Source organism: Microtus oregoni, unplaced genomic scaffold (genome assembly GCF_018167655.1).
Source record: "Microtus oregoni isolate MIOR12 unplaced genomic scaffold, Mior012 000007F_ref0000211, whole genome shotgun sequence".
In the NCBI taxonomy this organism is placed as follows: Eukaryota; Metazoa; Chordata; class Mammalia; order Rodentia; family Cricetidae; genus Microtus; species Microtus oregoni.
Genome location: NW_024543066.1, coordinates 16,454,982 through 16,481,528, shown reverse-complemented (window position 1 = coordinate 16,481,528; position 26,547 = coordinate 16,454,982). Strand labels below are relative to the sequence as shown.

At 39.6% G+C, this 26,547-nt stretch overlaps 1 protein-coding gene across 1 annotated transcript in view; it reads left to right on the top strand.

The window, feature by feature from the left end:
- Mrps9 (mitochondrial ribosomal protein S9) overlaps positions 1–26,547 on the top strand; it is a 47,882-nt gene that overhangs the window by 4,592 nt on the left and 16,743 nt on the right. The window contains exons 2-4 of the mRNA XM_041656086.1: positions 7,624–7,803; positions 18,633–18,695; positions 18,775–18,805. Of these exons, the coding sequence (XP_041512020.1) occupies positions 7,624–7,803; positions 18,633–18,695; positions 18,775–18,805 (274 nt within the window). The remainder of the gene's footprint in view (positions 1–7,623; positions 7,804–18,632; positions 18,696–18,774; positions 18,806–26,547) is intronic.

The following is a 26,547-nucleotide window of genomic DNA, read 5'->3' as shown; positions in this document are numbered from 1 at the left end:
GGCTCAATCCTTGTGTATTATGGTCATAGTAAATTTGTTCCCATCTCTATGCAAAGTATCTCTTCATTTTCTCTCTCATGAATTCCCAAAGGCTGTAACATCCTATATTTAGCACATTGCTGTGTTGATCTACAGAAGGGCTTTATAAAATTAATTACTTTTTAATTAGTGGTCAACGGTACTTTGAAAGGTGCATTTTAAAAATGTCTTGCACTTTATCAGGCAGATGTATTCAGTTTTGTAAATTATTTATCTTCCTTAGATAATATTTGAATATTAGTATTATTCATACACACAAGTATTTATACATCACAAGCACATAGCTCCAGACAGACTTACACATTCATATATGTTGTATGTCTGTGTTGTGGTATGTATGCTAAAGGTCAAACCCTGGGCCATATGCACTCTAGTCAGATACCCTGCCCAGTCCTTGAGTGTACATTGAGTGTATATTGTAGTGGGAAAGATAACCTCTTTAGTGAGGCATTTGTTCCCTTTAAGCTGTCATCTTGCCCTGGGTAAACTTTAGTGCATTCCCTCATTGCCCTACTTATTCAAGTACCTCTGCATTAAAACTGATGTTATCCTTGTGTAGCAATTTACAAACTTATTTTAAGAAAGCTTGATAATAGATCCATACCTCCTCATCTTGTTCCCTCCCTTCCACCCATTCTGCCCCCTAGGGGTGGCTAGTGTAAATCCAGATGTTCTGTTCTGTGACTTGTCCTTGAGTAGTAAGTACTCTCTAACAGGATCAGGGTGTTCCTCTGCTTTAAGCATCTGTTGCTACTGTGAGCGATGCTTTTGTCACAGCGTTGCTTGTGCTCACCATACTCATATTTCCTTGACAGTTGCACCTATAACTTTTTATAGTTATTGGGTTGTTTTAATCATTATTCAGACATGGTCTGTGTGTTTTATTTGATTGGTGAGTATGTTGAATGCTTTAATAAACAGGATTGTGGAATGAATATGAATGGCGAATATTTCATTGACAGTTTAGCTAAATGTCTTGCTAAATGCAAGTAGCAGTCATTTCCTCTTCGTGTTAACGCCTCAAGAGGAATCCAATATTTGGGTTTTTTTGTCTGTCTTTGAATATGTTCTAGAAGAACTGTGACCTGGGACACCTGACCCAGCTTAGCCCTCCTAGGTAATAACTTGCTTGAGATCTCGAACATAAGAGATAAGATAGTTGGTGTCTCATTTAATCTTAATGGCTACATTCTGATCTTATTGAACTTGTTGTGAATCATTGGAATTTGTATTTTTCCTTGTCCGAGAATTCCTCACACCCTGCCTACTTTTAATATAATTGTGTAGTCTTTTTAATTTATTTTTTTAATGGGGCTGAAGAGATAGTTCAGGGATTAAAAACACTTGCTGCTTTTGCAGAGGGCCTGGGTTCATTTCTCAGCACACTCATCGAGTGACCACAATTGCCTATAACTCTAGTTCCAGGAGATCCAGTCCCTCTTCTGGCTGTGTGCACCTGCATAAATGTGGTGTACATACAGACAAGCAGGTACACACACATACAGATTTTTAAAAAGATCTTAGAGCTATTAAACATTCACAAAAATAAATTGCTCATTGGTATATATTACTTATACCTAGTATGTTTCATTATCACATTTTCGTACATGTAACTAGTGGATATTGATCATCCTCAGTCCCCTGCTATCGCCCCTTGTCATCCTTCACTTAACCCTTCCTCTCCTCAACTGTGGCAGCCTTTTCATCTTGTGTCTTTTGGTTCACTTTGGTTTTATGACCCTGGAAGTTTCATAGGGTTGTTTATAGGAACATGGGCACCTTTTGCGTAGTTCATCAAGGAGCTCTCTTTTGTTTATATCCAGAAGCTTCTAATTGATTCAACTATACATCTATTAAAAGAGGTCACTGTATTTCCTCTGTTGGAGTCCTTGTATAGTTTCTTTCCATTCACGTTTTTTTTGATGTGAACTGTCTTTACCTTTTTAAAAATTCCTCAAAGTATTTTTCTACCTTTTCTAGTCAAAGTAGCAGAACAGCCTTCTTTGTTCCGTTTTTATCCAATTAAACTAAAAAGAAACAGCCTGATACTGCTATAATACCGTTAAAGTAATGTTGACACTGGCATTTGGCCAAACTTGGGACATCAGAGCTGTCAGGATGTATCTGCCTCTTTGGCAGCCAGCTTGATTGAAATTATAGTTGTCTGACCCACTGATTATCTTTAAAAAGAAACAAATTTGTCACGTTGTGTCTATACTATTCCTTGAACAAAAGTTTGATGAAAATTTTGGCATCATGGCTCTGCAGTTGGGGATAAAACCAGTAGCTACTTCCATCAGGATTGTTTATGGTCCAAAGAAATTCTCTCCTAGAACCAATTCTCTCCGAAAACCGCGCTTGTCTAAAAAGCTGTCTGTTTGGTTGGTTGGTTTCATTCTGCTTCGCCTACATGAACTGTACAAGTGAGTAGTAGACTCCACTCAGTATGCATGTTTTTCTGTGAGCTTATTGCTGGAATAGTTCAGAACTTTTAAGAAGAAATGTATTCGTTGGGCTATTTCTTGTGTTATAACAAGTATTATGAATTTCAAGATGTCGTATTTTTAAGTCCTTGAGAAAAAAAATGTTTCAAATTAGGGTCATCTCTAAAAGTCTTTTAAATGAACAGTAAAAACTTTTGTAAATATATTTAGGCCTCACTTACATTAAAATTAGGAAAGCTGTCATCTCATGTCACAAACTCCAGAGAATATGATTGACAAGTGAAGAAACAAATCAAGAGAGGAAAGAAACCTTCAAGTCAGTAATCAACTCTCTCACTTGAGAAGATGCTAAGATGTAGGAACCAAAGCAGCAAAGGAACAGCAGCCCAGATGAAGAGCCACAAATAGATGCTCATGTAACCAGGTGGATGCACGACAGCAGCCCTTCCCTTTTGTGGCTTCCCCTCTTTGTGGCCAGCTCCAGTCCTCAAGTATCTGTCTTGACTCTCAGTACTGAGACCACATTCATAGGATTTTTTTCTGTCACAGCATCTAGTTAGACACGTCCACATTGTTGTAAATTACTGCGGCTAATCTACTGTGCTACTCTTTAGAAGTTAAGCATATATGGAAATAGTACATGAGCTTTTAAGCTATCTGTGGTTTCAGTTACCCTCCAGGGGCTTGGGATGTTCTTCTCTAAGTAAGAGGTGGCCAAAAAACAACAACAAAAAACAAACAAACAAACAAAATCTCATTTTACCACAGCCATTTCACATCATCAAGGACATTGTTAGAGAGTTTAGGTGAAGGACAGCGCTCTGAGTTGGGGCGTGACAAGCTATGCTTGAGGGAAGATACTGAGGCGTGGAGTTTGAAGATAGACCAGCAATAAAGCTAAAAATTGAAAGTGACTGCAGAAGTAGAACTGGTACTGCGGACATTGAGAAGAACTTAGGAAGGGAGGTGTAAGCACTGCACAGAAGGTAGAAACAAGGGGCCAGAACAGAACAGGGGAATTAATGTATGCAGGAGAGATCGTTGCTGTGACTCAAGTTCAGAGGATTTGGGGACAGCTGAGTGGTATCATCTAATTTCCTAAGTGGATAGAAACATAAAAAATGTAAAGGTGGATGATGAGACCACAGCTATTAAAACCAACGTAAATAGGGTATTTTCATTCCCTAAAACCTCAGATTACACACATGTATGTACGTACACACACACACACACACACACACTTATACACCCTCTCTAGGGCCTAGGATTTAAATGAAAAGTATAGGCATTGATATCCCAGGAAGTTTACAAGGTTAATTCTGAAGGGTAATGTGTGCTGTAGCATGCAGATCTCGTCAGCTACTCAGCATTCAAGTCGATGGGAAGCAATGGTTGACAAATTATTACAGAGGCAGTGTGGTTAGAACTCTGGTTCACACCGGTGTGAATACTTGATTGTAGTTTCTCTAACTACACATAAAGCCCTGTATCATTGTCTTCTGAAAGGGAAGTATTTGGTTCATCATACCTCCCCTTTAATCATGACAGACCATCTCGTTTATTTCACACACACACACACACACACACACACACACACACAAGAACAGTAGTCATAAGACATGATTTTTACCTCTCTGCCTTGGCTATAAGGTGTTTCTTTACATGAAAGAGTTATATTTCTGTAGTGTTAATTAATACCTGCCATTTTCCATTCCCAAGGATTTTTGAACATTGTCTGTCAAGCAGTTTTGGCTTTGCTAAAAAGATTTATTTTTGTTCATGTGCCTGTGTGAGTATATACCATATATGTGGGTGCCTGAAGTGGCCAGAGGGGCTGTCAGGTTCACTGCAGCCAGAGTTACAGGGGCTTGTGAGCTGCTTGGTATGGGTGTCCTCTGTGACCTGGCCCAGCAGGTCTGTCTTCAGTTACGTGAGAGAGGATCAGGAGATCAAAAGATGAGTGAGGGCATAGAAAAGCTAGGGATCAGGAGGCCTTGCATACGCTATGTCTTATGCCAAGAAAGCTTATTAAGAACAGCTTCTTACATGCTATTTTGTAGGGGGAAATGGGACAGAGTCAGCCAAAAAACATCAAACTATGGGACAGAAGTCAGCGGAAAGCTAATTGAACAGTGTTGCACAGGGGAACGCGGAATATTTCAAGGATTTGGATAGATAACCAATTGCCCCTCAGGGTAAGAAGAGTTGACTTCTCAGGATCTGAAACCACAACTCCCGCAAGCTCTGACCCAGGCTATTACTGGCTCGGCCAAGTATCTTCCTGATTTCAGAGAAGGAACTATGTTTCTTCCTTACACCAGGGTCTCAGAGATAAGCTCCCCAGGCCCTGGTTCCAGGCTATGACTGGCTCTGCCAATTATGTTCCTGGCTTAGAAAAGGAGCTGTGTTCCTTCTCCATACACCAGGGTGTCGGGGAAAGTCTAAGATCGGCTTAGCTCTCAACACTCTAGAAGAACAACAAGTGCTCTTAACTGCTGAAGTGTCTCTCCAATCCAAGTTTTGTTTATTTTGAGACAGGTTCTAACTGTATAACTCAGGCTAGCCTCAGACTTGGCAGCTTTCTGCAAATAGGAATTAAAGGTGTGTGTTATCATGCCCAACTTCATTAAATTTTAACAGATACATCCCTCTGTCTCACATTTCTGCTGTGTGCATCCACAGAGTCCATAAGGCATCTCACAGTCTTCTTGCAGGTGGATTGTCACATTTCTCCTTGATGGTGCCCCTGCTCTAGAATCCTTCACTGCAGAGCATGGACCCTATTTACCCAAGGCTCAGATCTGGTGCCTGTGATGCTGGCTGCTGGGAAGTGTAGTAGGGGTAACCTAAGAGACTGTCTTCTGGGTTGGTTTGAATCGCGGGTTCAACTGCAGTTGAGTGCACTGTCCTCACCATGGTCAGAACATCTGCTTGTACTGTGTATGGGTCGTTTTGGCATTGAGACGATTGAAATAATGATCTACTGTATTGCTGTACTTTGGGCCCCAAATTCATGCTTTTGCCTAGATTTTTAAAGCAGAGAAGTTTTTTTTGTTGTTTTTGGTTTGGTTATTATTATTATTGTTGCCTACATAAGAAGCAAGATTCTCCATTGCTGAAAATAGGCCTGGGATCATAAAAACAACCAGCTAAAAGACTCTGTCAACTATTAAACACATTAGATAATAAAACTCCTAGATTGGAGAAACGGCAGCTGGACTGTGAGCACCGTTATTAAAATAGGCTCTGTCTCTAAAACAGGCTGACTCTGGTAGGTTGTCCTTCCAACAGCTGATGCTTTTGAGTTCACTGGATGCTCAAAACTACAGCCAGTTCCCAGCCTTTTATATGTTGTGTTTTTCCCATTACATTTCTACAATAAAGTTTACCCTATGAATTAGGAACAATAAGAGCTTTAACAACTGTAACTAATAATAAAATACAGCAGTTCTAGCAGTGTGTAAGTGAGGTGGCTATCTCTCCATCTCAAAATAGTTGTATCACATTCACCTTCTACCCTCAAATGACTGAATCAGGAAAAGCAAAACAAGACAAGAACTGCTCTGACCCTAAGCCACTGGTGATCTTGTTTTTACTCGTTGATAATACTTTGTAAAGCATTGCAGTATGAGAATATAATTGTCAAAGGTGAAGCTCTGTTCTCCTAGCAAAATAAATTAAGGTTTTAAGGAACTTTAAATTGCTGTTTCTTACCCATTAAAGACTGGGGTTAAAATAGTTTTCACCCGATTAATTCAGAGGCAGTTCAGAATGTAAGTTTTACTGTTAATTGGGTATTGTAATGTTTTCTCTATTTTTTTCTTTTGTTTTTTTTGTTGCAACATTAGTGGCAAATTACTGTAGGTTGTTTTGAATTTAAGATTCTTAGAAGGGAAGGGGGAGAATGTAGGCGAGCTGGGCTTTTGTGTGTGAAGGAGGTTTTTGATGTGTGTGAGGCAGGAAATCAGAGTGTTGCTAAGATTGTGACTTTGGAGTCTGAATGTTGTTAGTGGTGTTTAAATTTGCTGGGCAGCCATAAAAGGGTTCAGTTCAGGTCTTAAGTGAAGACTAGAAAGGTCTGTCTTATTTTGTCTTTGACACTGTTCATTGAAGGTGAAGTGTTGATACCTTGGAAGGAAGTTTGTTGTGCTGTAGCATAGGAGGACCAACAACAGCCAGTGTGATTGCTGCTGCCTCAAGAAAGAACAGGAAAGCCTGCATTTACAGTTAGCATGTTGAGCCAAGTTGACGAGAAATCTTAATGTTGAATGAAATACTTTTCTTATAGGGTTATTTTCTTCATTATATAAATTTATATAATATATAAGTTAATATATAATATAAGGTGTATATATATAGGGAGGAGAATAAAGCCCTCAGCCAAACCTACACTTTTGTGTTTCTCCTTCAAACAAGGGGAGTGCCCACAAGGCCATGGTACCGTCCTCAGTCCTCTTGTCTGCTTGATTCATGCAGTTGCCTGTTTGTTTGTTTGTTGAGAGTTCTGTTTATGTATTCCTAGCTGTTTGGAAGCCTGATTGTAGTAAACCAGGCTGGTCTCACAGATACTACCACCATCACCACCACAACCCGCAAATGTCTCTGCCTATTGAGTGCCAATTAAAGGCATACTGTCTGGTTTTGTATGTTTTTTTTTTTTTTTTTTGTGAAACAGAATTTCTCTATATAACTACCCTGTCTGGAACTCACTATGTAGACCAGGATCACCTCAAACTTACCCAGATCCACCTGCTTCTGCCTCCTGAGTGCTGGGATTAAAGTCGTGTGCCACCATGCCTGGCATGTTTGTTTCTTTGTTTTATGTGGTCATGTTCTCCTTGTTTATACATTCAGTGTGACAGCTTACTGTCGTGGACCTAACAGTACCAACAGTGGTATTTACAGTCAAGAGGCACAGCATACTGCTTGTGGGTATTTCAGCTCTGATGAATTGAGATTCTCCTGACTTAATGGACTTGTAAGTTTCTGAGCAGAGATTATTAGTTCTAGCACCTTGTTTGGAAGGCCTTTTTTTTTCCTGAATGCCTGTTGACTGAGGATGTTTTATTTAGAGACGGTGACCTGTTAAATCTCTGTTTAATTTCAAAAACTTTCTTTTCTTTCCATTTCTGTTTCTTAGGTATTGAAGCTAATCCATACCACAGTTGTAACATCAAAGAAGAATGTCCAAGCTTCAAGACAGGAATCATATACAGAGGATTTTATTAAAAAGCAGATTGAAGACTTCAACATAGGGAAGAGACACCTAGCCAACATGATGGGAGAAGACCCGGAAACCTTTACCGAAGAGGATGTTGATGTGAGTATAGTTAACTCCAGTGGGAAAGTGATTCTGTGGAGCTGTGGCTGTGGGTGGTGCTTCCCTTTGCATAAATAAACCCTTTGGCTTTGTAAAATTTACATCAGAACAAGGGAAGATGCCTCTATTGTAGCCAGTTGGAAGCATAACTTTTCTTTTTCTTCCTTTCCGAGGTGTCATGTCACATTATTTGAGTAATTTTTAAAATAACTTCAGTTTTGATCAATTTACTTTGGCTTATTTCCCATTTGTTTTCAGTATTTCACTATCTCTCTTCCCTGTGCCCTTCTCCTCGGCTGACTTGCTTATATTTTTAGCATCTCTTGTAGTTTCCACAGTCTATGCTTAGTGCTTGGTAAGCTTATTTCTTTGCCTTAATTTATTTTTTTCAAAAAACCATAAATAGAATTATTTTCTTTTCTTTCTGTATTCTTCAAGTATGTAAGTTGATTTTTTTCTATGAAGTATGTCTGTTTTGTGAAGTGATCTTAAGTTACAGTACTGCTGAGATCGTTTACTGAGTGAGTCCTCAGGTTGACTTCTTAGCAATTTTTGTTGTACCATCTTCAGGAAATACATACAGCTTCATTTACTTTCTATCTGAATGCCTTTTAGTTTCTTTTCCATATCTACTTTTTCCATTTGAACTTGAGCTGTGAGTACAGACACTCCCACTACGTTGCCGGGACTTAGGAGAAAATGTTTGTTGTTTTACAGATGTGTGTGAAGCTAGCCATGAGTGTTCTGTGGTCGTCATCACATTTGGCAAATTACCTCTCATACCTCGTTGTTGAGTCTTTTTGTTGTTAGCATGATGAATATTGCTTACCACTTTTTTTGTGACCATATGTTGTCTTTTATTCTATTAATTCACCTAGTATATCATGCTAATTAATATTCAGATATTAAAATAACCTCTGTGTTCATGAGATAATTCCACTCCATCAGTTTGTGTAATTTTATGTATTTATGGATTTGTTTTTTGAGCATTTTGCTGAGGGTTTTCGAGTCTGGAACCAGTTCATAGCTCTTTGGGTTTGGGGTCTGTTTTTGAGACAAGGTGTATGTAGACATGAGACAAGACTATGTAGCCCAAGGAGGCTTCACACTTCTGATGCACATGCTTCAGCCTCCCTAGTAGTAGATTATAGGCGGGCCAACATGTCCATGTTAATTCCCTTCTGATGTTCATGGAACATAGTAGCCTTTTGAGAGGAAGAAATTCACTCAACAGTTTCATCGTTCTATCTAAAGAATTAGCTTTTTATAAAAGCATGACAGTGAGGAACCACTAGAAAAGTATTTCAGATCTGTTGTGTGAGTTAACAGGCATCTAAATGTATCGCTGTGGTCTGCAGAGAGGGCTGGAGAAATAGCAAAGAGATGTGCTGTGTCAGCTCTTGTGGCCTAAAGCCAGTGTCCCTTTGGACTTTAAAATTGTTTCTATTCAACTTATTTTATTTTTATTTAACCAAATAAAATTTATCTATCAGGGTGACACTTTCACAGTATGTTAAAATGAATTGTCATTTTTGGAGTTGCTCATTCATTGCTTAAATGCTTACTTTGAATATTAGTTTGAGAAATTAAAACTATTTTTGTACATGCCAGAGCCCACTCCTGCAGAAATCAGCTGGGAGTACACTGGGAGAGGGCGCTGCTGGGGAAATGTTAGATTAAGAGAAATGAAGACAGACACATAGGATAGACTGGGAGGACTGAAGGCTCGTACCCAACAGTCCCGAGTTTATGTCTCAGCCAGCATATATACTAATTACAGGCAAAAGGCAGAACAACGGGCAGTACAGTCAGCTGGCAGCCTCCCTGCACCATCCTTGGGAGGAAGTTCAAGCCGGTGCATTATCTCAATACAAGAATTTAGCTAGTAGCAAACAGCTACCAGTCAATAAGGAGAAGTGCCTCCAGCTGGCATACACAGTCCAAATCTTAATAGATAATGTGCTTTTTGTTTTTAAATCTTGGCAAAAATGCTCTTCTTTTATGGCCTTAGTCATAACTTTCTCACAGTATTCAAGGATATTTGGAACAAATATAGCGGGCAATATTGAACTCAAATGACTTCTTTAAGTCAGCAATGACTTCAAATGGAAACTGAGTCACACATGGGTTCCCACATGTGAGTGTTAAATTTATATACTGTTGACATGGCCTATAACTTCATTTAGTTACCGAGTTAAAAATTCAGGCTCACTTTAATTTTCAAATAGGTAAAATAAATGACTTGAGTACTATTGGTTATTTTATATATTTTCCTAGAAATTGATTTTCCATATTACTTTGCCAATGCTAAAATAGCAAGAACCCCAAATATTATGTTATGTATTTAGTCAAATATATTTAAGACTTAAAATGACTTTTTATGGAATTAAGTGTCATAAAATGTTTTTGTTGAGGTGTGTCAATTACAGATACACATTTGAAGACCATTTGGTCTGTTGTTTTAGTAATCTTTAGCTTTAGTCAATTAAGTAATAAAATCATGAATTACTATGAAATTCACCCTGTTGTTTCTTGGTTTTGTTTTTTGATAGAGTCTTTTTAAATGGATGTGGAATCTGGGAGGAATATAACTGCACAGCATGCAGAATGTGGATGTTCTATTGGTGTTGTCTTTGACAACCTCGTGAGAGTTGAAGCAATATAGGAAGTTTAGAAGCTGGGCTGAGGGGGTTCCTTGCAGTGTCTCTAGAGCTGTGATGTTAACAGGTCAAGTCACATGGGTTCTTTCATCAGAGTGTAAGGAGCATGCGCACAGGCAGTGTTACTGCTCGCATTACTATCAGTAGTGAGGAACATAGTATACTGCAGCTGGAACCATTGCATAATGCCCATGTGCCTTCGGCTCGCTGTGCCTTCCCCAGGCTTGTGTTTGACAGACTCACCTGAGATACTAAGTTGAGTACAGTGATTTACCATTGATTGATTTAAAGGGGAAATTGCCTGATCTCCTGTCTGATGTGATTTCCCTAGCTCCATATCCAAAAGCCCACATGGAAGTGAGTGTTAGCCATTTCCCTGATACCAGTGACATAATTCTGCTGCACTAGGCTGTGCAACATGTGACTGATCAGCTTCAGTGATTCTTACATTTTATTACAATTAGCTCTTGGCCTTTTATTAATTTTAGTGGATTCCCTTTGGCATTTTAGGAGATGTAAAAGCAAAAGCAGACAGTGACTACCAACTCTTATCAAAGTGTTACAGTTAGGGCTGGAGAGATGGCTCAGAGGTTAAGAGTATTGACTGCTCTTCTGGAGGTCCTGAGTTCAATTCCCAGCAACCACATGGTGGCTCACAAACATTTGTAATGAGTTCTGGTGCCCTCTTCTGGCCTGCAGGCATACATGGAGGCTGAACACTGTACATAATAAATAAATAAATAAATAAATAAATAAATAAATAAATAAATAAATAAATATTTTTTTAAAAAGTGTTGCAGTTATCTACTCGGTATCGTTTCTGTTTTTCTATTATTTTTTTAAGCGGTTTGGTTTTATATATAAACTGAAAGGGAGACAGTATAGGTGGTGAGCTGTATTTGGCAAATTCCACATGAAAAAGTGCTTAGGTATTTCCAAAGACAAAAACAGTTTATCCAAATTCAAAAAAGTATTTTAAACAGCCATTGCATTTGCTATTATGTATTTAAGACATCATGTTTTTATCTAATTTGTCTTATTTTAATATATTAATTAAAAGTAAATACTGTAAGTTTTTCCTTTTTCATTGTGATCAGGAGTTTAATATTTCACAAAAGCAAGCTTTCCAGTTAAGGGAAAGGAACTAGCACATCCCAGAACCCATGTGTGAGATGCTGCCAAGGAGCCTGATCCACGGTCACACTCAGTCCTTCCCAAACAGCCCTGAGGTGTCTTCAGTGGTAGAGGGCCCCAAGGCAGCGGCCTTTTTCTCAAGACTGCGCTTTACAGTTTCCAAGATTAGTGTTTGGGGCTAACAGTTTCTGAAATCAGTTGCTGTCTCGTTTCGTAGAGCATGGTGAGTCTATTCTGGCTGCTGACTCCTGGCTGTGGCTGACAGTGCATAGTTGTCCCCATTGTGAACTACCAGGGCCAGGGTTTGCTCTGTTTCTGATTCTTGTCGTCCCTTTTCCCATCCAGTGTCTGTGTGTCCACCTTAGCTGCTCCCTGTTAGCTAAGCTTTGGCATAACTGAATTTGTCAGGAATGTGAATTACAACAGAAAGCAATAGATTTTGAGTTTACAAAGTTGCCTTATAAAATTGAGTTTGAATAGAAATCTGGCTTCACTGAATGTCCCATATAAAATATATGTGTGAAAATTATATTCAGCTAATATTACTCACTAGTTGTTTCTTATAAGACATTTTAGAGGATACTAAATGTGTTAACAAAGATACAAATAGTTTAAATACAAATAGTTCTTGACACTGTTGATTTTAACTTTAGATTATATCTATCCTTTGGAAGATGTGCTGTATTTAAGGCTACAGTAAGGAATTTCTCAGTAATCATTTGCTACATGTAAGTGTGCTGGTACAAGCCTGCAGTCCCAGTCTTTAGAGGGAATCAAAGGGATTAGGAGTTCCAGGTCATTAGGAACTCCTGCTCAGAAGCTGGCAGACAGTGGTGTGTGTGTGTGTGTGTGTGTGTGTGTGTGTGTGTGTGTGGGATTGTCCTGGCTGTCCTAGAACTCACCAGGTAGACCACATGCTACCGCCACGTGTTGATGGGTGTGCAAAATTATTTCTGTCTACAGCAGTTCATGACTGTCAGCAGGAATCTGTCAGGTGGAACAGTGAGCCGAGTGAGTGGGTTGTATGGTGGGAAGGCCTCTCTGAGGGCTGTGAAAGCGGTAGGAAGCTAACTGTGACACCTGAGTGTGGGATGGCACATGACAGTGCAGGCTCAGTTTCCTTCTTGAGCCCAGGGCAATGGATAGCCAGGTGAATGGTGGGAGCCAGGACCTGCAGGTCTTCTGGACGCAGAGCTGACATGAGAAACACTGACTACTGCCTGTCTGCAAGGTCTCAGTGAGTCTCATAATCTTTCTTTTGCATCGAAAACTATTGTATTACAGATATGCCCTGCTACTGTATTTCCCTCTGACTAACACACAGTAGTGATGAATTTTGGGTTGGGACATTCATTGACTTAATATTAACTACGGTGAATACAGATGTGTGCTCATATTTACTAATGCCTTTATTTGGGAATTAAAAGTTAAGTTCTACATTACTGTAGAGTTTCAGGAAGAAAGCCAGCAAACTGATGTTTAACGCTGCTGAAGTCTACCAATTACTTTTTAATTGGTATTATAGACCTCATTCTAAAACCAGAATGTTTTATTCTCCTCAGTGTGAATGTGCTGTATGAAGTTTCTCTAATTGATTTGCTGTGCCCATTCCATTTGATGTATCATTTTTCACAATATTTCATAATTTGTGCTCACTTCTAATGAACAGAGTCGTTAGGACAGGCATGTCTAAGTACAACTGACAGCTAACATTAGGTGCCAGATGCAGTTTGTAAAGCTATGTAGAACTGTGGAGAACAGTTTAAATAAATTAGCACCTGTACATTAGTCTCACTTGCTGGTAATTTATAAGCGAATCAGTAGAGATGACATTTAGGTAAGTCATTGATCAAGTTAACAGCTGCAAACCCCCTGCCCAGCTGGGATACCTAATTAATAGAGATTGCATTGCTGACCTGGTGCTTCTCCTGGGCTGAGCCTACAGTCCATTTATACTTTAGACTGAAGCCCAAGGATACAGTCAGACAGACTGCCTTCATTTTAGAAAGCTGTTCAGTTGCCGGTATTATAGTTAGAACAAGAATTACATTTTTAAAAAGAGATACTGATAAATATTAATGATGTTAACTGTATCACATGACTTAAATTTTTGCACTTTTACATTCTTTGCCTCTTTTGTTAGCCCTTTTGTTTGGGAGTCAGATTAGGCATCCATGTCATACTGTAGTGTGTGTGTGGTAAGTACTTAAAGGGTGTACTTAAACAGAATGTGTGTTCTACTTTTTTCTTGTGTGTGTGTGTATGTGTGTGTGTATGTGTGTGTGTGTGTGCGTGTGTGTATGTGTGTGTGTGTGTTGGGAAGGGAAGGCAGCATTCATTGAATGTAAACTTTATGTGTAACAATTCCTTAACATGTGATATTAGTTCAAAACATCGAAGAACTTTGCCGGGTTAAATTCATATGAATTATCTCTGTGAGTTCGAGACCAGCCTGGTCTACAAGAACTAGTTCCAGGACAGGCTCCAAAACCACAGAGAAACCCTGTCTTGAAAAACCAAAAAAAAAAAAAAAAAATCATATGAATTTTGGGACTTCGTGTAAGAACTACTAAACTAGTACCCACAAGAAAGCCCTTTTTTTTTTTTCTGTTCCTTAAGCTAACATTTACTTTGGGTGAATTTAAAATTGACAGCCTTAATCATGGACTAGAACAGAAGTTTTCTATTGTTTCAGGTTTATGTACATATGTCTTGGAGTTGGTTGAATATGGTATATTTAATACAGACTATGACCAGAGTCTGGTTCTTACATGAGAAACAATCTCTTAAAACACACTTGCAAGAGAAAATATACACACATGCGCACACACACACACTTGCTAAGTCAGAAACAGGCGTTTGGCTAGCTGCATCATTTGAAGCTTCTTGAAGAATCATTAGCAGAGTTCCCAGCTGACACCCCCAAGGTTCTTTTTGTGGAAGGTTTGTTATTTATTTCTTAGTTTAATTATCTTCAGTGTAGATTGCTTAGGAAGAGAATTATGAAATTTTGGTTAATTCTGTTGTACTTAACAAACTTGGTCCAAGTAGACCCAAATCATAATTTGGAAATGAAACACCTCATTTTAAACATACTTGATGGTGGTGGCACATGCCTTTAATCCCAGCACTCAAGAGGCAAGATAGAGTCAGATCTCTGTGAGTTCAAGACCAGCTTGCTCTACAAAGTGACTTCCAGGACAGACTCCAAAAGCTACAGAGAAACTCTATCTCAAAAGAACCAAACCAAAACAACAAAAAAACAGAAAAACAGATGTTTGGGGAGTGGGCCATTTACTCTGCCCTGACTGCTAACTCCCATCAGCACTGGGGAACCAGAGGTCAGTGGTGGTTTTTGTTTTGTGACAGGGTTTCTCTGTGTAACCACCCTGGCTGTCCTGGATCTCTCTGGAGACCCTGCCTCCCGATTGCTGGGATTAAAGGTGTGCGCCACTGCTGCCTGGTTTTGACCTCTTTTATACATCAGCTCCTGTATCTGACACTATAGATACTGTGTCTCCTGACAGAATGAAGTCGGGGCTCTCTCACACTTGTCTTTAAATTAGCAGGTGCCTAGAATCAGTATAGGGTAAATATTTGTTAAATAAAACTTTATTTCTTTGGGAATTTTCTGGTGAATTTTACTGCTCAATTGCTATGTGCCTTTAAAGCCAGTAAAGAAGTAATCTGTAACCTGAGAGAACTGAAGAGTAAATTCCAGAATTCATCCTCAGGTTTAAATTCTGACCCAAGGTGTTTTTAGACTGTTTATTGTTACTTAACTGAGGATTCATCTGTAAAATAGAGTTAGTAAATACATGATTTATTTTTAAAATAATATGGAGGAATAATATGGGGTCTGCAAATTGAAAATTTTGTGTTTATATAACATTTATTGAGTGCCCATTTAGCGCTGCCTTTTTAATGTATTTTACCTAATCCCAAACCCAGCAATCAGATTACTAGAGTGATGGGGAAGCACACAGGCTCTGTGCCTCCTGTCTGCACCTGCTCGTTCCCTGCTCCCTTCTCTGCGCCGGGATGAAGTCAGGCTTTTCCTGTTTATGGTGCTAGTGTTCTGCCCCAGCACACTCTACACTCTTCACAACACTAATGAAAAATCTTGTTCTTATTTATTCATGATTTATTTTGAAAATGCATTCACTTACATTTTAACAACTGTGTGCTAACAGAGTTAAGTGAACCCAGAAAGCAACAAAATTATTTTTTCGGTAAAGCCATTGAGTCCTTTGTTTGCTTCAGAATTTGTGGGGAAGAAATCTGCATAGAATGCCCATAGGAGATGAATGGAAGTAATAGGTTAGGTCGTGTCAGTACTGTCCTGTGCATACTAAACAGATGGAGGCAGCATGCTGAGAACCTGTCTTATCTGTTTTGGGATGTATTATTACTTGATGTACAAACAACTGACTTATTTTATTTACTGTTCTCTCTCATTCTTTCATTCTATCCATCCCCTCGCCTTTTTATGTTTTAACTGGATTATAACATAGGGCTTCTCTCTTTAAGTTAGATCCACCTTTTTATTGAATTTCAGTATTTTCCAGCAGGTTCTTTGTTCACGTGTTTTTGTATTTGAGGAGGTTGTTTCTGCCTCCTAGCAATCTTAGCAGTGATTTTCTTTTCCCTTTCCAACCACCCTCTACCAGTTAACTGTCTCATGATTTTTCCAAGGTTTACCATGCTTGAGAAATAAAAGTGTGGATTCTTACGTTCGTGTTTCCCTTTAGGATTATTCAGTGATCACAGGAGTTTGTCTCGTGCTTGAAAGCGATGCCAGCAATAGCCTGCTGCTCTCTGGGGGATGAGCGGCTTGGGAACTCACAGGCATACATAGTCTTCTCTGCCTGTGCTCCTCTAACCTGGGCCTTGTCCTGATGCTGACCACCTTGGAGCTGCTTTGTGGACAAGGCCTCAGAGAGGCTAGAGGCTGGAGATAGCCTTCTTCACATAGGTTGGGTATGGGATAGTCTGTATTATTTATAAGTTTTGGACATTTTCCCCTACCTTTTAACTTAGAAATGTTTCAAATTTCTATGAAATTTGAATGCTTATTGAATACATGCTCTTCACATCGATAAATCTGACAGTGTTTTCCACATTTCCCTTGCCTCTGTGCAGAAAAATTTTGACTAGCCCATTGAAAATAAGGTTTACAACCTTAACTCCTAAACATATCAGTACAACACCTAAGTATATACCCTTCATGCCATTATCTCCCCAGTACAATTGCCACTCCTAACAGAACAGTTCTATAATGTTGTCTATGTAAATGGTCTATATGTGAGTTTTCCAGGTCGCCCTAGTTGTTTAGTGTATCAGGTTGTAGACCGGCTCAGCTGCTCTGTTGTTGTGCACTCTGGAGCTGTGCTCGCTTCCTCATGATCAGATTTAGCGTGGGTGAAGACAGCCCTTACAGCTTCACCATAGGGTACCTAGTTTCCCCTGTTGGGATGACTGTCCTTTGCTTTTAGCAGTCCCGCTCCTGTGAAAGCACCCTTTTCCTTTGTCCCTAGCAAGCAGTCTGGACGCGTGGTGGTTTGAATGAGATGTTCCTCACAGTCTCTGGCAATTGACTACTATTTGGGAGGCTTGGGTTTGGCCTTGTTAGAGGAACTATGTCACTGGAACTGGGCTTCAAGTGTTAAAAGACTCACACCATTGCTAGTTTGATCTCTGTTTCCTGCTTGTGGTTTAAGAGAGGAACTCTGTGCTGCTGCCTTGGTTCTGCGCAAGGATGGTGACGAACTCTTATGTCTCTGAAACTGCGAGCTAAAATAAGTTGCCTTTGTCGCAGCTGAGGGAAAGTGACTAACACAGGAGGTAATGTTTGAGTGTAAGTTTTCTGGTCCCCTATGGCATGTCAGCCAGGCCTTTGTGGTCCTTTCCTGAGCTATGGCCGATGGGAAATTGTAAAGTGATGGGCTTTCTCTCTGCACTGTCTCTTCTACTTTTATACTTGGTACTGTTCTATTAAGCAGGTTTCTTTTTTCCTGCCCCTCACTCCAGTGTGTATGTGTACATGCTTTCTAGAATTCATATATGTAACCCACTTATTAAGTGTGTTGTAGGGCATTGCCATTCTTTTTGATGTTCAGATTGTCCTGGGGTGAGGGGTGTTTGTCCAAGCACTGGTGTAAATGGGAATGAGGCAGGAGTGCTCAGAGACCTGTGTGAGGAGAGAGCACCTAGTGGCGCTTGGCTAAGCAAGGTCAGTCATGTTCCTTGTGAGAAACACATGGGAGGCCTTGTTTGAAAAGTATACTTCAAAACCTCAGTAAGACCAGGGTAGACATGGTGTGTGAGGGCTGTGCTCAGTCCTCAGGACTTTAGGGTAAACTCAAAGGTCACCTAAAAACACCAAGGGAGCCATGGTAGATGCTCTGGTCTGCGTGAGAACTGCCTCCAGATCCGTGTGCTGAGAGCTCTCTCCCATCTGAGTGCTGTTTAAGGAGACGGTGGGACTCCCAGAGACTGGGACCACTAGAAGAAGTGGGTCCTATGGGGCATGCCGGAGGAGTGCAAGCTTGTCCCCAGCCCTGGATTTCTTTCCTGGCCACCATGAGGGAGAAGTCTGTTCCATACTTTCCCAACAAATATTCTGCATTGGCTCAAAACCAAAGCAATGGATTCAGCACAGTTTGCTGAAATGATGAACCAAGATAAATCTGTCCTGTAAACCGCTTCTCTCCAGTGTGTCACAGTGAGTGAAACACAAGCCCGCTTGTTGCAGTCTTCTGCCCTGGCCTGGGCTTGCAGTGATTTACCTGAGCACAGTGCCAGAGTTTGTGAAAGAGCACCTCTAGTTTGATGCGGACAGATTGAGAGTTGCCAGTAGCCAGGTTCATAATTACAGATTTTGTTGTTTTTCTTTTGGCGGTATATGCTTAGTAACTGTACTTTGCCACTTGAACTGACATACTACATATGAAACTCTAGTTCAATGTCTGGTATAAAGTAAGCATCTTGTAATTTTTATAACAGTTGTTAATTAACCTTTGTGTTTATTTTCAGAGAGCTATTGCTTACCTTTTTCCAAGTGGTTTGTTTGAGAAGCAAGCCAGGCCAATAATGAAGGTAATCCTAAATACTTGTTTAATAATGTCTTTTATGTGTTATAGAGGTTGCCTAATAACATTTTACATTTATTTTACAGCATCCTGAACAGATTTTCCCAAAACAAAGAGGTAAGGTCGCTCAAGACTGAGATGGTTCATTTTGTTTTTTAGTTCACTGTAGATTTGGGTTACACATCAGGAGTTTTGTCACAGTGGATGTGGAGTGGGTCAGAAGTACTCTGTATAATAATGAATGGTAGAATCCGCAGAGTTTGTGTAGGATACGAAAGTTAGATCAAGATAAGCCTTGTGTCTGTGGTAATACCACACTGATTACTTGCATTCTGCTTCCACTAGACATCTATGAGGAAGAGTTTGTGGGTTGTACATCTGTTGGTGACTTGTTCATCTCTTTTTTATGTGAAGTCTTTCTGATTTTCTTCCTTTAGAGACCTAACTCTACTGAATATGAAATATTAGTCCTTTTTGGTCTTCTAGCTCTTTGCCTTAGCCTCCAGTGCAGATGGGGTCACAGGCCTGTGCCACCAGGATCCACTCAGCTTACGCCTCATCTGTCCTAGGGCTTTACTTCATTCTTTTTAAATACCTCTAAACGTGTGTGTGTGTGTGTGTGTGTGTGTGTGTGTGCGCGCGCGCGCAGAGGCACACACGTGCGCACATGTGCACAGACACATGCATGCGCACATGCATGCTAGTGGGCATGCACACATAGAAGTCAGAAGACATCTTAGAGTAATTGGTTCTCTGCTTGCACCATGTGGGTCCCGGGGCTCGAACTCGAGTCATCAGACTTGGTGGCAAGCGCTTTACTCATTCTCAGGTCTTCTCTTCACTCTTTGAATAACTTTTATTTTGGATTTGTTATAAATATTTTAAGTCTCTTTCTACATGTGGCCTATGTTTCCCTATTCTCAATTCTTAAAAATGATTGATTATAACATATAAAACATTCACTTCAGAATCGTTTTTGGAGAAAAATGAAGACTGTATACAAGTGCACACCAGGTTTGAAGTTGCAGTGTTTTTTATAGACCAGTTATCTGTATGGACAGAGTAACTTGTACCTAGTTGCTTTTCTGATAAATGTCTGGAATAGCAGCAATGGATTCTTTCCCTTTTAACTGGCTTCTCTTTGCTCCAACTCCTAAGGCTACCCACCAATTCTTCATCTCTTAATTTTTTTAGCGTATCTTTATGAGCTGTGTCTCTTCTGCCCTCTGAGGCTTCGTGGTTCCTTCGAGTACTTTCTCAGTATTATGTACTCATTATTAGCAGCTGCGGTGTGACACCAAAGCTTGAGGCTATCCCCACAAAATGTCCATGAATGATTTTGAAAATATGTGACTCTTGCTAGAATCATCTGCAGCTAAGTGTATTTAACAGTGCTCCTTTACAATAGCAGAAGTTCTGCTTTCTGCTCTCAACTTTATTGTAGTTTTTATAGGAGAAATCAGATTTTAGTATTGAGAGAAGTAACAATGAAGTTTAGATTTGTAGAGATTATGGCACTTGTACTATACTACTACTTGGTTTATTGAAAGACGGAAGCTTTTAGATTGAGTTATCATAAAACACCTGCCCTGTGAAGTGGTAAAAACAATAAGGAAAATGAAGATACACACCAAATTGATGGCAGAACCAAGAAGGAGCACTGATAGCCCAGAATTGGAGGACGCCAGGGAATTGTCCAGCAATGTGAGAAAGTTAATTTGTCTTGATAAACCTGTTGTCCAGTATGTGGGTCTGATGATCTTGAGCTTTTCCATACCAGACACTTAGCACTGACAGACTAGAAAGCGGGACTGTTAACTAAGGCTAAAGAATTCAAATAATGTATCATGCTTTAGTAGTAGAAAAGACTGTTTTCTATGCTGATGACTACTGAATAGTAATAGAATTAATTATACATGGTAAAGTGAATGATTGAGAAAAAAATAAAGTTTCAAGAGTAGAAGTTATATCAGTTAAATTTCCTGATTTGAAATCAATAGAACTGTATCACTGTTGGATTAAAGAATCAAATTTGAAATTACTCATTATTTGGAAGTATTTGACATCTCCCATCAAGCCCTGTGGAATATATTCATGTCATGCAGACACAAACACATGTCATTAGTAATTGAGAAAGACAAAGTAGAAGAAAAATGAAATTGATGAACATAATGGCAAATTTAAGAGTGACTGCAATACAGAATCACCTTTGAGAAGGCCGGTGAAGTCAGTCAGAGAATAATGTTATACATATCTTATTATTATTACTACTACTACTTTGTGGGGGTTGAATGGAACCTTGGGTTGCCTCCTGTATGCCAGGCATCAAGTGCGTTTTACCATGAAGCTGTGTTTGCTGCCCAATATTAACACTTTCAGATGGAGGCATTCGGAGGCATTCAGAAGCTACTGTGAGGGCACAGATAGCTATGTTGTTATGGTCTGAATATGACAACAAATGAATGAATTAATAAAATGTATGCCCTGGCAGTGCTGAAGCATGCACGGGCAGCCCATGTATGGCGGTTCTGTTGATCTTGTCCATATTGGGTTTCATGGTCTAAATTGATGAGGGCAATTGACCAGGTCTCTTCCTCAAGAGGGAACCAGAACTCATTACAGATGGTTGTGAGCCACCATGTGGTTGCTGGGAATTGAACTCAGGACTTCTGGAAGAGCAGGCAGTGCTCTTAAATGCTGAGCCATCTTTCCAGCCCATATAAGACAGTAACTTGATGCTAATTTGAGAACTCTTCCAAATGATAACAGTAGCGTTTGTTGAACTTCAGATTGGGCAGACATAATTCTAAGTGCTGCATGTTTTATTTCAAAACTTTCACAACAACTTTTAAAAGCACAATTATTTTTCTCATATTTAATTTCCAAGGATACCCAGACAGGAAGTGTCTGGGCATTCAGTTTGGCCCAGGTAGTGATGACTTATGGTACAAATGTGTGACCACCACACTCTCAGACACAAAGCTTAAAGAGTAATTTAATTGTCCCAGTTACCTCAATCAGGAAAATTCTGGGTAGACTAAAAGCCAGGCAGGCCACTGGTCATCAGGCTTACTGAAAAAGTACTTGCAAACTCATAATTACTAAATTTGAGTTACATAAAAAGTAAGTAAAGCCCACCCCTGGGAGAACAGAGTCTCACTGTACAGCCTTAGCTAATCTATAGCTTGCTATGTAGACCAGGCTAGCCTCAAACTTAGAGACGCACTCGCCTCTGCCTCCTGAGTGCCCAAATATAGCGTTTAAGACAGTACCGGAAAGCGTTTTTCTCAGAATTTTAAGTGTGGCTTAACATTAATCAGTTTATTAATGTAATTTTTTTTATTCAAGGAGAAAACATTTACATAGAGAAAACAATTAACAAAATGGAGTCTTTTACTTTTGGTAAAAAGTTTGAACTAGAAATATAAAGAAGCTTTCTTGTTTGAGTAGGACTTTTCATGAGCAAACAGAAGCATCAAATCATTAAATGTGTCATTAAATCCCATTGCATTCAGAAATAGCATGCATCAATTATCAGCAGTTATTTGGAAGCCTTAACTATTATAATTTTAAAAGAAACACATAGGGCCGGGTGTGTATGCAGCTCAGTAGCAGAGTACTTGCCTAGCAGGTGTGAGGTTCCATCCCCAACACCACATACACAGAAATCATATAAGGAGTATAGGTCAAAACCATATAATTAGGGAAATTGCCACACATAGGACCTTGTGGCAAATTCAAGACCATGGGAAACAAAGCCATGAATGTTGATAAGTGATGGCACACATCTAGCATGTGCAAGGCCCAGGACCCAATCCTCAGCATTGTCGAACAAGCCACGAGGACACCAGGGCATTCAGTACTATTCATAGATGATGGTTTCCTGCTAAAAGAAACTGATAAGATGCAAATGAAAAACTATATTTGAGCATTACTGAAAAGTTATTATTTGAGTGTCTGATTTCACAACATTAAAATTAAATTCTAGAATTTTTAAATCATGTCTTTTATAAAAGTTCTTATGCCACAAAAGAGTTAAAGGGTGAAATGTGAAATCATGTGAAAATATTTGAGGATCTTGCCACCTAGAGATATATATCATAGTGGCCAAAACCACACAAGGAAAAATCACTTAAGAGTGTGTGTGATACTGATCTTACAATAGCCCATAAATTGACACCTTTCTCTTTGGGGAGCCACAAACCATCTTAAAAATTTGCTGAGTCCAACTATATTAATACATGTTTACATATGCATGTAGATGTTGTGTGTGTGTTTAAAATCCATTTTAAAAAAATATTGACAGACAGATGTATCCAAATGATATAATTTGGGTTGAGACACTAACAACATTATATCTCAAATTTCAGAGCCAAACCTGGTGTCTCACCTCTATAATCCCAGAACTCAGAAGGTTGAGGCACAAAGATTGTCAGGAGTTTAAGGTCATCCTAGACTACAGAAAGTGGCATTATATCAACTTTGACCCTCTACCCCTTAAAAAAATAATATAAAAACAAAATAAAAGGCAGTTCACTCTAGAACAGTAGACAGATAATACAGCTAGCAATATTTTATGAGTATGAGGTTGCCTGTATTTATGTATGTGTACCACATTCATGCAGTACCCATGGAGGCCAGAAGAGGGCATCAGATCCCTTAAAACTAGAGTTAGAGACAGTTAAGAGCTGTCATGTGGGTGCTAGGAACCAAATCCTTGTCTTATGTAAGATGAGTAAATGTCCTTAACCACTAAGCCATCTCTAGCCCCAGCTACCAAAATGACAGTCACAAAAAGAAACAGAAAAGACAAAAACTAGTAAATTGTTTTCAAAATAAAAGCTTTTCTTTGAGAAAAAGAAACCAGAAAATCTGAACTATAAGGGCTTTGTTTCTAAAATTTCTCTTACAAATTAACCAAAGGAAAGAAAGGAAGGGAGGGAGGGAGGGAGGGAGGGAGGGAGGAAGGAAAGAAAGAAGGAAGAAAGGAAGGAAGAAAAAGAGCCCAGTAGAAAAATAACCAAAGAATATCATGCAGTTTGTACATGAAAAAAAAATGTAACCAGTAAACATTTAAAAATATCCAAGATCAGAAATAATGCCATATAAAAACGATAACAAGAAGCTATTATATTTTTCTGCTTAGGGGTTAGGAAGTATAAAGTGTTAGGAAACAATTATTAGGAATAATTTAACTATTATAAATCTTCTGAACAAGCTGTCATATCATCATACAGGTGGTAATAATATTGTGTTACCTCATAATGTTGGGCTGGAAAAACAACTAAAAAATGCTGTAATCTGTAGTGTAACTACAATATAGAATGCTATGTATGTTTATAATAAAGCCGTTAAAGTGTGTGATGGTGGATGCAGGAGGATGTCAAGGTCAGGGCCAGCCTGCATTATCTGGTGAGCTGCAGGCCTCACTGCACAATGAGACCCTGCTTAGTACCAAAACAAGTGGAGCCAGCAGGAGGCTTGACACCTAAAGGCTCTTGCCACCAAGTCTGGCATGCTGGTTCAGTTGTAGGACCCACGTAGAGGAAGCAGAGAATGGGTACCCACAATTTGTTCTCTGACCTCTATGCTACACCGTGATGCCTCCCAAATAAGTAATTGTATGTGATTTTTGTAAAAGCAAATACAAAATACAATGACAAATAACAAGGCAAATGCTGTTCTTTCCTGCTAGTGTACCGGTGTGAATGAATGCACAAGAGTTTAGAACTGCTAACTTTCACCTTGCCTCTGGCCAAGGAATCCTTTCTCTTAATCTTTGGAGTAGTATGTTACTTGTGTATTGAAATCCGTGACTGGGCACTAAGCGGGAAGGGCCTGTATCAACAGCAACAAACCCTCCTTAGAATTACATAAACATGGACAAGATTTTCATAGAAAATCAAGCTAAAGACCTTAAGTGAAAACTTGGCTGGCAAAAGCGAAGGAAAGAAAGAAAAATAGCCCAAAGTTTCTCCTTACCTTTTCTCTCCCCATACTGGAGAGTGAGCCAAGCCAAGCATTGTGTCAGTCTAGCACAGCTGGCTGCTTGCTGGCTGCCTGGACTGGTTTTTGAATTGCAGGTCTATCCCGTTGGACCCAGTTCTAATTGCTAAGTGTCCATGGTTAGTAGGTATCTAGGGAAGTTTTTATTAAGTTTAAAGATATTAAGAAGTGATGCGGTTTTTATAATGAGGGTGGCTCACTCACTGTGGGAGCAGAGGGCTCTGATGGACAAACGGGTGACGGTGGTGCAGGACAGAAAAACAAGTATGCAGAGCAGCAGATGTCAGCGTAGTCGAGGCCAGGGTTTATGAATTTGAAGCTTTTCAAGTTTTGTACCTTTAAGAACAGAGTGCACCTTAAAATTAATTATGTTCTGATGCATGCTATGGAATGACAAGCTTGGCAGTGTATCAATGTACATAATGGCTCATCTTAAAATAAATGACACTATAGATTTAATTAATCAGGTATGTTTATGAAAGAATATATGTGTGTACATATACCTTATGAAGTCTAGATTTATAAGCACAAATGCACACAGAGCTGTGATTCAAGGTTCTACCCAGACTTAACATAACCAGGATGCTTGTTTGGATGTTTATTGTTTTCTGTTACTTTCTGACCAAGTACTTGAACAGCGCCATGATAATCCATTGCATAGTGCAGGTTCAAGTACTAGGTAATGTGGAAGCTATGGAGCTTCTGGAAATGTCATTGGAAAGTATTGAAATCATCTGGAATCATTGGCTAGTAAGAGCATTGCTTTTCTAGACCTACAGTGATGACACACACCTTAATCCCATTACTCAGGAGGCAGAGGCAGGTGTTTGAAGCAGTCTGGTCTACAGAGTGAGTTCCAGGATAGCCAGGGCTACAAAACACATGGCTTCCCCTTTCAGTCTAAACTCAGCTAAGACTTTTTCAACACTCATCCAATGCTGTTTCTCTATTTTAAGTGTATTCCCAGGCTGGTACTAATTATCCTCAGAGAAGAGAAACATCCTGCATTTAAAGGTGTTTCAACAGAAAAATGTTTACTGTTTAAAAATCGACAAATAGAGGCTTCTGTTTCACATGCACAAATACATTGGATACCCGAATAGGAAAGTGATTAGAAGTTCAGAAGAAAACAGAACACTAAGTTTAGCCCAAATCCTTGTGGAGATGGAGGTTGCTTCAGAAGAGTAAATGGAGCCTGTTCTTAAAGTGCCTTGTGGCCCTCCAAAGACCCACAGCACACAGCGGTTGTACAGTGTATCTACAGAGAGAACATATCATGAGGGCCCAGGCAAGCAGGCTAAACTATCTGAAGACGTCTCTTGGTGGGCTCAGTACTGAAAACCAGGCTTCTCACACTGCTGAGAAGTACCAGATCCACCATGTGAGACAATCGATAAACTTTTGTAAAGGACACTATAAATTAAAGCTGTAGGAGGTAGCAGGCAGGAAAACATAGTTTATACTATGTGGTAAACCTACGAATGTGATTTTCCCTTGAGACAAAGTTTTCCTATGCAATCTAGGCTAGCCTCAAAACTCTTGTTTCTCCTTTCTGTGCTCCAAGGTGCTAGGATTACACATGGGCACCACCACTCCTACCTAAGAATGGGGTCTTTAACAGGGGGCCACTACAAACGGTTTAGAAGTAGCTCAGCAGAATATAGGCAGAAGAGTTGGAGTTTGTGTCTCGGTTTGTTCGGTGGTTAAGTGGGTAACTGCGTATTTGAAAAGGTGTTCCTGAGCGCCCGTCTGTTTGCGACTGCTTTGAACTCTCAGGTAGATTATGAAGTGGCTGGAATGAATGATGTGGCAAGCAGGCTCTCGGCACAGATGTGTGGGTTGCACGGGGCCTC